The sequence below is a fragment of the Tupaia chinensis genome, unplaced genomic scaffold (assembly GCF_000334495.1).
Source record: "Tupaia chinensis unplaced genomic scaffold, TupChi_1.0 Scaffold141165_1, whole genome shotgun sequence".
NCBI lineage: Eukaryota > Metazoa > Chordata > Mammalia > Scandentia > Tupaiidae > Tupaia > Tupaia belangeri.
This window is the reverse complement of record NW_006201028.1, coordinates 133,785-145,020: the sequence shown is the minus strand read 5'-3', so window position 1 is coordinate 145,020 and position 11,236 is coordinate 133,785. Positions and strand designations below refer to the sequence as shown.

At 56.9% G+C, this 11,236-nt stretch overlaps 1 protein-coding gene and 2 non-coding genes across 6 annotated transcripts in view; all 3 read right to left on the bottom strand.

Annotated features, from left to right (window-relative positions):
• Window positions 1-8: 8 nt before the first annotated feature.
• Window positions 9-11,236, bottom strand: part of TUB (TUB bipartite transcription factor) — a 100,444-nt gene continuing 89,216 nt past the window's right edge. For 2 of the 4 annotated variants that reach the window (XM_006162887.3, XM_006162888.3), the window contains exons 4-12: window positions 9,898-10,041; window positions 8,351-8,518; window positions 7,352-7,473; window positions 6,753-6,950; window positions 6,251-6,363; window positions 5,338-5,455; window positions 1,568-1,666; window positions 1,216-1,387; window positions 9-776 (exon numbers count right to left, since the gene is read on the bottom strand). In XM_006162887.3, the coding sequence (XP_006162949.1) occupies window positions 643-776; window positions 1,216-1,387; window positions 1,568-1,666; window positions 5,338-5,455; window positions 6,251-6,363; window positions 6,753-6,950; window positions 7,352-7,473; window positions 8,351-8,518; window positions 9,898-10,041 (1,268 nt within the window). In that variant the 3' untranslated portion in view covers window positions 9-642. Of the gene's footprint in view, window positions 777-1,215; window positions 1,388-1,567; window positions 1,667-5,337; window positions 5,456-6,250; window positions 6,364-6,752; window positions 6,951-7,351; window positions 7,474-8,350; window positions 8,519-9,897; window positions 10,042-10,142; window positions 10,177-11,236 lie in introns of those variants that run through there. The other 2 variants (XM_006162890.2, XM_027766107.1) reach the window with 2 other exon arrangements.
• On the bottom strand, window positions 2,723-2,886 carry LOC114004996 (U1 spliceosomal RNA). Its single transcript, XR_003546937.1, has one exon. It is a non-coding gene; the product is annotated as a U1 spliceosomal RNA (small nuclear RNA).
• LOC114004991 (U1 spliceosomal RNA) lies at window positions 3,928-4,091 on the bottom strand. The gene has a single exon (XR_003546932.1). It is a non-coding gene; the product is annotated as a U1 spliceosomal RNA (small nuclear RNA).

The following is an 11,236-nucleotide window of genomic DNA, read 5'->3' as shown; positions in this document are numbered from 1 at the left end:
CCACTGGCTCCAGCCACAGCTACTCAGGGCCCTGCAACCCTGGCTAGGTTCTGCCACTCACCCGTCCCCCAACTCCCCTAACTCTTCTCAGGCCTGGCGGGGCCCTTCTGGAGTTGGTGGGCTCTCTGCGGTTGTAAGGGCCAGGCTCAACCAGGCCCTGTGCTGCATAAAGTTGATGTGCCCCACATTCACGCACACACACGTGCACACACTCGTTCTCACCGTGCCCCTTCCTGCTGGGGCACGCGCTGTCCTTGGACTCCTGGGCTGAGTGGTGGCCGGGCTACAGCAGCCCTGCATTGTGCTTTCTCCCTCTCGCTTTTGGCCTTCCCAGCAGAAGGGGCTGCCCAGCTTGGCAAACATGACTACAGCAGGCTACTAACCCAAGAGTGGGGGGTGCATGTTGACCTCGGGGCACAGGAAGCATTCCTCTGGTCCCTTCACACCCACCCGCACACTCCCCCCCTCCTCCCCTGCCTCAGCAGCAGAGGCATCAGTTCCTGGCTGGGCCAGGCAGCCCACTGAGGCCAAAGCTCCATCTGGCAGAAGGCCTATGTACAGAGGGTAGGCAGGGCTGTCTCCGCAGGCAGGCGGGCAGGCTCCGCTCCAGGCTGGGTGACCCCGAAGGGCACGGGGCGGCCCCTACTCACAGGCCAGCTTGCTGTCGAAGCTGGACAGGGCAATGGCGAAAGCCTGCAGTGCACACAGTGGGTAGTTGTAGTCCATGGTGAACACGTCCTCTGCCACCCGGCCGAACTGCATCACGATGTAGTCCGCTGGGGCCGTGTGAGCACAGAGAAAGAAGCAGGACAGACGGGGTGGTGGGGACAGGTGAGGGGACAGACAGCCCAGCCACAGGGAAGTAAAGGAGAAGCAGAGATGCCATGGGAACCCCCGGGGAGGTAAAACAGGCCAGTGGGAGAAGGGACAGGAGAGAGGGTAGCAGATGCAAAGGAGAGAACAAGAGACAAACACCAGGAGACACGGAGGAGAGAAAGCCCAGTTACAGGGTGTTCTCATGCCTAGGGCTGTACAGAACACCTAGAGACACGGGTCCGAAGATGACCCAGGGCCTCCCAGTCACCACAGGTGGGAAGTCCTTCACTTGAATCCACCCCACCCTCAAGCTCGGGCTTGTGTGGACATGGCGAGATGAGCTCCACCCTGCATGAAGGGCCCTAGGGAGCACGAGGACGGTGATGCAGAAACACTCACGGTCATTGCCATGGATGATCTGGAAGTTCTTCACGGAGGCCTGCGTGACGCGCCCATGGAAGTTGAGGACGTAGGACTGCGTGTCGTCATTCCAGACCGGTGTCTTGTTCTGCAGCTCGATGATGCTCTCCGTGTTCTTGTTCTGCCAGCGTGCTAGCAGCGCCTCGTGCTCCTGGGAGGGCAGCCTCGCCTGAGCCATGCCCAGGCCTTGGCAGCATGACCACCCCAAAGAGGGATCTGCCCCAGGACTGGGGGTCTCGAGCGTCTCACACTGTACCCCTACACCCCAGCTGGACTTCTCATGCACAGATCAGGGTAGTGGGGAAGCGAGCAGGGTCAGGTACAGACTCACGTTGCGGGGACGGATAGAGACTCTCTCGTGGACCATGTTCATGCCTGGGACAATCACGCTCATCTTCCGAGGCCCCTTGAAGCCTAAGACGTTTGTCTCCTGGAACAGAGAGAAAGTGCACTCAATACTGGCCCAAGGAGCCTCCTTATCTATGGAGAGGCTGGGGAAGGGAACAGAGGAAGGGCTGGTTGGTCTCCACTGGCGAGCCTAGCAGGTGTCTCTGTACTCAGCATGTCAGAATTGAGCTCCTGACTCCTCTGGGAGGCAGGCTCCTCTTATGGCCTTCCTTGCTTCAATCAACGGGCAACTCAGTCCTCAAATGGTTCTCCCCCTCCTTTCACAGCCCCCCCCCGAACTTCCTGTGAGTTCTAGCTTCCGGGTATAGCCAAAACCCCACCACTTCTCCCTACCTTCTCCCCCAGGATCATTGTGGTGGCCTTTAACTGGGCTCCTTGTTTCTGTCCTTGGCTGCAGCCCTGCCCTGCTCCCTGTCATATCCTCAACCCAGCAGCAAGGGGTCCTGTGAAGTCGGATCATTTTCTTCCTCTGCTCAGAGTCCTTCGGTGCTCCCCGCCCCACCCAACTCAGAGCAGCGGCTAAAGACGATACTCCCCTGCAGGGCCTGGCACGAGACCCCATTAGCTCTCCTGGCCATTTGCTCTCCCCGGATTCACTCTGCCCTCCCTCCTTTCCTCCTCTATGCCAGGCACTCTGGTCTCTGGCCTTCACTCTGCCCTCCGGGCAGCACCCAGGTAGCTTTCACTTCTGTCCGTTCTCTACTCGAGCTATCCGGGGCCATCCTCCCTAAATTCTCACGTACTGAACGTATCCCCCTCCCCTATGTTTCTTTCCTCCCAGCATGTATCAGGAATGTATTTATTTCACTTATATTAATATTTGTTTTATGATGGTCTCCTCTACTAGGGTTAAGCCCCGTAAAAGTATCATTTTAAGTCTGCTCGCCACTGTATCTTTCCTGCCTGGCACATAGTCAGGACTCGGTGTCAGTTGAAGACTCAGATTGCTGCTCCAAAACTGACCGGCAGGTGGCATCACCGGATCATACAAAATAGTTTTGGTTTCCCAACAGCCTCCAGGAGGATGAAGCAGCCTTCATCTTTTTTCTTTTTCTTTTTCTTTTTTTCCCCCTAAAGTCAGGGGAGAGCGGGAACGCAGTCCCTCACTACCACAAATTATGCAGTCAAGTTCCCCACATTTGAGGAAATTGCCGGGGTCAGCATATCCGGAGTGCAATGGATAAGCCTCGGCCGGGGAAAACCGCCTTCGTGATCGTGGTGTCTCCCCTGCCAGGTAAATACAGGCACCCTCCATCTTTAAAATGAAGAAACGGGGCTGGAAGGTGGCACAGGGGTAACACGACATTCTGAGAGGCTGACACACATGGGAAGGTTCCAGGTCCACATCGACACCCCCTGAACCCATCAGACAGGCGTGGGCCCATCTTGTAGGGTGACCTGGGGCTAGGGATGGATGCCGCATGGAAGACCCTTGGGGGCGGAGGGGCTCTGTCTCCTCTCTCTCAATCTCTGTCGGAAGAAATACACTATTTTTAAAAAGAAGAAATTGAGGTTCGGAGAGGTAGAGAAATGCCCTGAATGTATATTCCAGTTTGGTCTTTTACTTAAATTGAACTTTATTTATTTCTTTATTTTAATTTGATCAGAGAGGGATAGAGAGAGAAGGTGAGAAAGCAAGTCTCCAGCTCAGGGACTGAAACCGCGGTCGGCCATAGGGGAGTCTAGGGCCCTTAGCCTCCACACCACCTGTCAGCCCCATCCAGTTTGGCCTTTTTTTTGGAGAGGTTTTTTTTTTGCTATAGGGTGCATGCGCTCACCAGACAGACAGAGAGAGACATAGAGACAGAGGGCAAGAAATCAACCCCCGGAGGGGATGGTCACGCCGCAATCCCTTCTCCTCCATTCTCCTCTCGGGATCTTGGGCACGCACGCACACGTGCCCGGCATGAGTTTTAAGCCACCGGATCCGGGAAGCGAACCGTGGTCGACTACGTGGGAGTCCAGTGACATAGCCATTACTCTAACTGCTGGTTCCCCAGTTTGGCCTTTTATGAACCGTGTGATGGCCCCAAGTGACCCAATCTCTGAGCTTCAGTTTCTCACCAGTTTAATAATTAATAAGTAAATAAATAAAAATGTTTTAAAAGGCATCTAACTCTTAGGTTGAACATGAGAGGACTATGCAAAGGGCCTTTTAATTCATGGCATACCAGAGAGATGATTTGGGGCATACAAAATAGTTTTGGTTTCCCAACAGCCTCCAGGAGGATGAAGCAGCCTTCATCTTTTTTCTTTTTCTTTTTCTTTTTTTCCCCCTAAAGTCAGGGGAGAGCGGGAACGCAGTCCCTCACTACCACAAATTATGCAGTCAAGTTCCCCACATTTGAGGAAATTGCCGGGGTCAGCATATCCGGAGTGCAATGGATAAGCCTCGGCCGGGGAAAACCGCCTTCGTGATCGTGGTGTCTCCCCTGCCAGGTAAATACAGGCACCCTCCATCTTTAAAATGAAGAAACGGGGCTGGAAGGTGGCACAGGGGTAACACGACATTCTGAGAGGCTGACACACATGGGAAGGTTCCAGGTCCACATCGACACCCCCTGAACCCATCAGACAGGCGTGGGCCCATCTTGTAGGGTGACCTGGGGCTAGGGATGGATGCCGCATGGAAGACCCTTGGGGGCGGAGGGGCTCTGTCTCCTCTCTCTCAATCTCTGTCGGAAGAAATACACTATTTTTAAAAAGAAGAAATTGAGGTTCGGAGAGGTAGAGAAATGCCCTGAATGTATATTCCAGTTTGGTCTTTTACTTAAATTGAACTTTATTTATTTCTTTATTTTAATTTGATCAGAGAGGGATAGAGAGAGAAGGTGAGAAAGCAAGTCTCCAGCTCAGGGACTGAAACCGCGGTCGGCCATAGGGGAGTCTAGGGCCCTTAGCCTCCACACCACCTGTCAGCCCCATCCAGTTTGGCCTTTTTTTTGGAGAGGTTTTTTTTTTGCTATAGGGTGCATGCGCTCACCAGACAGACAGAGAGAGACATAGAGACAGAGGGCAAGAAATCAACCCCCGGAGGGGATGGTCACGCCGCAATCCCTTCTCCTCCATTCTCCTCTCGGGATCTTGGGCACGCACGCACACGTGCCCGGCATGAGTTTTAAGCCACCGGATCCGGGAAGCGAACCGTGGTCGACTACGTGGGAGTCCAGTGACATAGCCATTACTCTAACTGCTGGTTCCCCAGTTTGGCCTTTTATGAACCGTGTGATGGCCCCAAGTGACCCAATCTCTGAGCTTCAGTTTCTCACCAGTTTAATAATTAATAAGTAAATAAATAAAAATGTTTTAAAAGGCATCTAACTCTTAGGTTGAACATGAGAGGACTATGCAAAGGGCCTTTTAATTCATGGCATACCAGAGAGATGATTTGGGGGACACACATACAAAAACGCAGACCTTCTGTCTCCTCCAGTCCAGGAGACCCCCAGGCTGGGCTGCAGAGCCAGGCCTGGTTTCCAGAGCACCCAGGCATGGCCAGCTGTTCCCAGAGCCCCAAAGACAGGAAAGGGGGGTGAAGGTCCCTATCCCAAGAAGGGATCCCTCCACAGAGGGCAGCTCTTCCTCTGCAGCCTTGTGCACCAACTAAGATGGATGGGATGGCCCCCGGTCAGGCAGCAAGCCCTGGCTTTCAGTTTAACTTGCAGACCAAATGCCCAGGAGCCTAGGACTCACGTAGCACACAGCTGCCAGCTCCTGGCGCAAGGTCCCACTCTCCAAGGTAGAGGACGATGCCTTCTGAGGGTTGACTCCATTGTCATAGACGGTGAACTTGGTGCCCATCAAGTTGGACCTAAGGAAAGGCACCCTCAGTGTAGGCCATGCACTCTCAGCTCGGGGGCAGGGACACAGCTAAGAGGCTGTTCTGGGAGGAGCCTGCAAAGCATTCTGGGTCGAGTCAGCAGCAGGCCCAGGGCACTGTCACTGACTCCATGGTTTTGAAGGTGCTGCTTGGCAGGAGGCCTGGATGTGCTGAGCTGACATCTCAGTTCAGAGAGAGAAACGCTGAACTCTGAAACAGGTTCTCCCCTGACGGGAGGTGAACAAGCAAAACGGCACCTGGAAAGGCTGTCAAGGGCACCCAGCATGCCATGGAGAGGGTAAGACCATCTCTCCCCTCCTGTCCAGCCTGAGTCTCGGCCCAGCCCCATCTCCAGCTTTAGTTTCTTACTCTAAGCTCACACTCCCCAAATCTGGTACTCTGTTCCTCAGTGAATTCCACCTCTCCCTTGGGGCTGGCACAGACCCTTCCCAACCCTGCCCCAGGATTGCCACAACTCTTCCCCCGAGTGCTCACACTTGACCCTGCCACGTGGCCCTGACCTGGGGCTCGGGCAGCTCTTCCATGGGGCGTTCGTCATCGTCAAAAGCTTCTGGGGGCTGACTGACACTCCTGCTGGGGCTGCCCCCACCTGCTGGGAGCAGAGCATGAGGCCCATCTCTACAGCCCAGCTCCTGGCTGGCTCAGACCTGGGCCTATGCTTGGATCTCGTAGCAGACCCAGCCCTAGCCTAGATCACCTTCTGGAACAGGAGGACCCCCTCCACAGAGAGTCTGCCCCCTGCCCCGCCTCTGGGGGTGCTGGTACCGTAGTTTCCCGATGTAGCTGTCCCCTCCTCGAGACAAGTCTGTCGGGTCCACAGAGATGAGGTAATTAGAAGTTTTGCTCTTCTTTCTCTTCCTTCCCGCCAGGAGAAACACCTTGGGGAGGGACAAGTCATGTTCTAGACCCAGGGCCACCATCCCGGGTGCCACTCACACACCTGCACCTAATGAGTGATTCCCTCTTTTCAGCTCCCACATGCATATCCAAGGAGACTTCACAAAGTTTGGGGACAAAGTTTGGGGAACTGAAGTATGAGTTAAGATGGTTGAAAAAAAAAATTGAAATCCAAGCACAGGTTTTTCATAACATGCATTTTCCACAAACTTTCTGAAGACCCTCACATACATGCATGCACAGGTACACAGAGGCTTTTGGGTTTTTTTGGAGAACTGAGAGTACAGTGTCCAACTTGAGGCTCCCGGTCACACTCCAGCCCTAGGACCTCAGCCTGCCCGCTGGAAATGCATGCCCAGGCCAAGCGCACCTTCTTCCCATCCTCCCGGTCCAGGTGCAGGAAGTAAGTAGGGTACATGCCCCGGTCCATCCCTTTCTTGTCCCGCGTGATGCGGCATTTGATGGTGATGCCCTGGGGGGCTGGCCTCAGTGCAAACTCCTCCAGGTCCTGGACCTCGACGTCCACTGGCGGCTCCGGGGCTGTAGGGCTGGGGGCTGAGGCTGCCTCCTAGGGGACAGAGTAGGGGCCTGAGACCCTAAGCAGCCACAACTAGGGGTCTGGAATCCAAACCCGCTGTCTGACATGGGAGTGAGGACAGGGCAGGGCCCTGGGAGGTGGGGCTGGCCATCCTGGCTGGGGGTTAGAAGCCACCTTCCCAGCCCTCCCCTCTCAGTGGTCCAGTGGTCCCTGGAGTCAGACAAGGAGGCAGGCAGGTCCTGGGAGCCATGCTGTTCTTCTCCAGCTTCCCATGCCCCACCCTGGCCTGGCAGCAGAGATCAGGAGGCAGCTGGAAGGCAGAGGAGCCTGGCGTGCCCCACGCCTCTGCACACACTCCCTGCACCTCGCCTGGAGCAGCAATCCCCTAAGCACCTGCGTCCAGGGTTGCCCCGTGACAGCCCCTCACTCACCCTGACGGACTTCTTGCTCGTGGCCGAGCTAGGGCGGGTGTTGCTGTTGAGCTGGGAGGAGCTGGAGCTGTTCTCGTCCTCATCCTCCTCTTCCTCGTCGAAACTCATGCTGCTGGAGATGCCTGGGCCAGCCACAGGAGAGGGGTGAGGGAGGCAGAGCCCACCCCGGAACATCCATGTCACAGACACGCACTCTCACAGACAGACTCACCCGTGTCTGACACAGACACGCTCACATCCACACTGCCACACCTGGCCAGCTAGATACAAGGAAACACATCCTCTCAGGGGCTGTGAGCCGGGGCTAGGCACGGTCCTTGGGATACACCCTCACCTCCACCAGTTCAATCCCTGCCTCTGCCCTCCCCGCTTCTCCCTAACCTATTGTGTGTCCCTGTCAGGCCTGCAGCAGCCATGGCTGGCGGAGTCTTGGAGCCTGCCAGGGGACAGCCTCACATGTGGGGTCAGCTGACTAATCTCCCCGCAGCCCGCCCTGGGCCTCGGGGGCAGGAGGGTGAAAGGGCTGCCTGGAATCCCACCCCCACCCCACTCCCTAGCTGCCCCAATAGCCCCTTCCCCAGGAAGAGCCTCCCAGAGAGGTGCTGCCAGGCTTCCTCCCACTCCCCCCCCCTCCCCGCAGAGGGCTCCCTGGGGCGGGGCTCTTAGCGGCAAACCACGTGGGCAGCAGAATTCCAAAGCAGGTCTGCCCTGCCTGAGGGGCATCCCGGCCCTGCTCCCCAAGCTCAGCATCTGCCCTCCGAACCTGGCCTCCTTGAGGGCAGGAGACAGGGCTGGGCTGCAGCTTGGTTACCCCAATTCTCACTTCTTTTCCTTAACTTGGCCTCATATCGGGCCCCTGCCCCAAGGATCCTCATGTATCTCCATGTATGCCCCCACCCCCAGGAGGAGACCCAGGAAGGCCATGCTCTGGGAGAAAGTGCATCTGAGGATGTGGAGGACCATGGTCTGGGGGTGTTGCTGGGCCCCCGCGGGGCTCACCCTTCCTCTGCATCGTGGCACGGAGCTCCTGCCCGCTGGGCCGTGTGCCCCCACCAGCTGCCGAATCCCCCGCGTCCTGGGTGTGGTCTGACTGGCCCACGGTCAGGATCTGCACCGGGCCTCGGGCCTCAGGCTCATCTTCTGCCAGTGCTGCCGGCCCACTGGTGCCTGCGGGCCACGGACACTCCTGAGTTACATCCAGGAGCAGGAGCAGAGGGCCTGGTTGTCCGGACGTCCATGAAGGGGGCAAGGGAGGCGTAGGGAGACCCACCCCCCTGCAAAACCTTATTTGCAAAACAAATTTTTAAAAAATGGCTGCTGTCATCCTATTAGTAACTGGGAAACTGTGAAGAAATGTGGGCTTCATTTCCTCTGCTCTTCCCCAAATCAATGGCCCAGGGCTGAAAGGCTCCACGTCCCTCAGACAGACAGCAGCCATCTACAAAACTGACCACACGGCAAGTAAAGCAGGATGGGAAACAGCAGTCCAGACCACAGCCAAGGCCAGCACCGACTCAAGGACACGGCCAGCGATGAGCGAGCGGTCCTGCTTTCTCACACACACACACACACACACACACATACACACACACATACACACACACACTCACACACATACACACACACACACACTCACACACACACACACACACATACACACACACACTCACACATACACACACACACACACGGTACCTCAGCACTGACTCAAGGACACGGCCAGCGATGAGCGAGCGGTCCTGCTTTCTCTCACACACACACACACACACACACACACACACTCACACACATACACACACACACACACACGGTATCTCACGCACATCATTAAAACACATGAGATCCCTTGGAAGAGCCGAGGTGGACGCTTGCCTTCTCAAGTGGAGCGTCGCCCATCCCTTGTTAGCCTTCCTGCCCCGTTGCCACAGCTTCCATAATGGAAGTGGGCCCGGCCCCCAGAGGTGGCAGCACCTGCCTGGCTGAGCTATGCAAGTGCTACGGCCAGCTCCCGAGGCCCCTAGCCTTCCACACATAGCTGTCCAGCTGTGACGTGGTAGCTGCAACATCACTGCCCATGAACGAGGGCTGAGCTAATGGGGGCCAGAAAGCAGGACCAGGCAGGGGCCACTCTCACTCCTCAACCTCTAGAGATCTTTCCAGGAGAGATGAGCAGAGGGGACGGGCTAGTCCATGGGCCAGAAGGCACATCAGTGCTGATGACAACGTGCTGCCCAAGGATGGGGCAGGCTGCTGGGAGGCAGGAAGCCCCTAGAGAGGTCTCCTGGCCCAGGCTGGGTGAGACTCGAGGGGTCAGGATGGCAAGAACTCAGCCAAGGCAGGGTCAGAGGAGGAGTGGTCCTGGGCCACAGCCAAGCCAGCCCAGGCCCCACCTGAGATAGCCTGGGCCTATGATCTGGATGGTGGAGGCTCTGGCTGCCCGTCTGCTGTCACTGAGGCTGCTCACCCTCCCTCCAAGTCAGGATCAGCAGCCCCAAGGCCACAGTGGGCCAGGCCTGAGGGGAGGGCCAAGGGGAAGGCAAGCTGACCTTTGTGCTTTCCCTTCTTCTCCTTCTTAGAGGCCCCGCCCTGGCTCCCCGCTGCCGCTGCGGCCTTGGTTCTCTTGGCTGAGGCTGGTGCTGCGGGCTGGGCGGCTCCCAGCTGCACGCTGGCAAGTGAGTCGGCCTCTTGAACTGCTCAGGAGAGAATCGAGACAGAGAGAGAGAGAGATGTGGCTCTGAATGAGTCAGAGCACAGGTCACAGCCCAGCATCCCAAAACTGCTGGAGACCCACCCAGGCTCCCACGGCACATCCTGGGCCTGCAGAGTCATCTCGACAAGGACAGGCCCAGCTGGAGGGATGGTGGCAGTAATGGCTATCTGCTGTGATGGCAGTAATGGCCAGGCCACACTGGGATGTGCGGAGGTGCCAAGCAGTCGAGTGCCGGGCCGCAGACTGTTCTGAGCCCAGGTGAGGCATAAGCATCCGTGAGCATGGACATCACTGAAGGTGTGGAGGAAGACGTGAAGGCTGCATCTTCTGGAAAAGACCACAGCCAGGGCAAACACCCCAGAGAGCCTGCATAGGGCCCTCAGGACCTGAGCCCATGGGAGCCGAGGGACAGGGAACGCCCTGAGGAAGAGCAACTCTGGGATACGAGGGGCTCCACACAACAGTGACGTTCGGGAGGGTCATTGCTGTGGCCTCTGGATCTCCACACAGAACCCCAACCTGCTTATGTCCCTGGATGGCTTATGAGTGCTCTGAAGATGAAGGCCGACGTTCTCCTGCATGCCTGGCTTCTCTGTCTCCCTCCCTCCTAGCCTAACTGCATGTGCTATGTCTCCTGGGCCCCACCAGGGTCTCTCAGTGCCTTCCCCGCCCTGGAGTCCCTGTGCCACCAGCCCCTGTGCAGATATACCCACCGCCTGCCTTGGCCTCCCCGTTCATCGAATTCTAAGCCATCCCCAGATCTCAGTGCAGGCCTTGCTTCCCTCGGGAAGCAGCCTTGGCTCCTACTCGGAGCAAGTACTCCGTCATCCACGTAGTGCTGGCTTCCTTCCACAAAGCACACCATGACCTCTCCCCACCCAGACCACAAAAGCAGAGGCCCCATCTTTTGTGCTCCCCCAGGTCCCACAGCCTTGAGTCCAGAGCCTGAGTCAGAACACCCTCAGTAAATATTTAAGAAATGAATGGACGTGTGAGCACGGCATAGCCAGTAGGTCAAGAACTGCAGGGATAAATCACCAGTTTTGAAGTAAGTCAGACTCCCCCATCTTCCTCTGCCATGAACCCCCTGCACGTGACCCCTCAAGCCAGCAGAGGGCAGAGCAGAAGTGGCTGGGGGGGGGGGGGGGGGGGGGCCCGGGGGGCGCAGCACCACC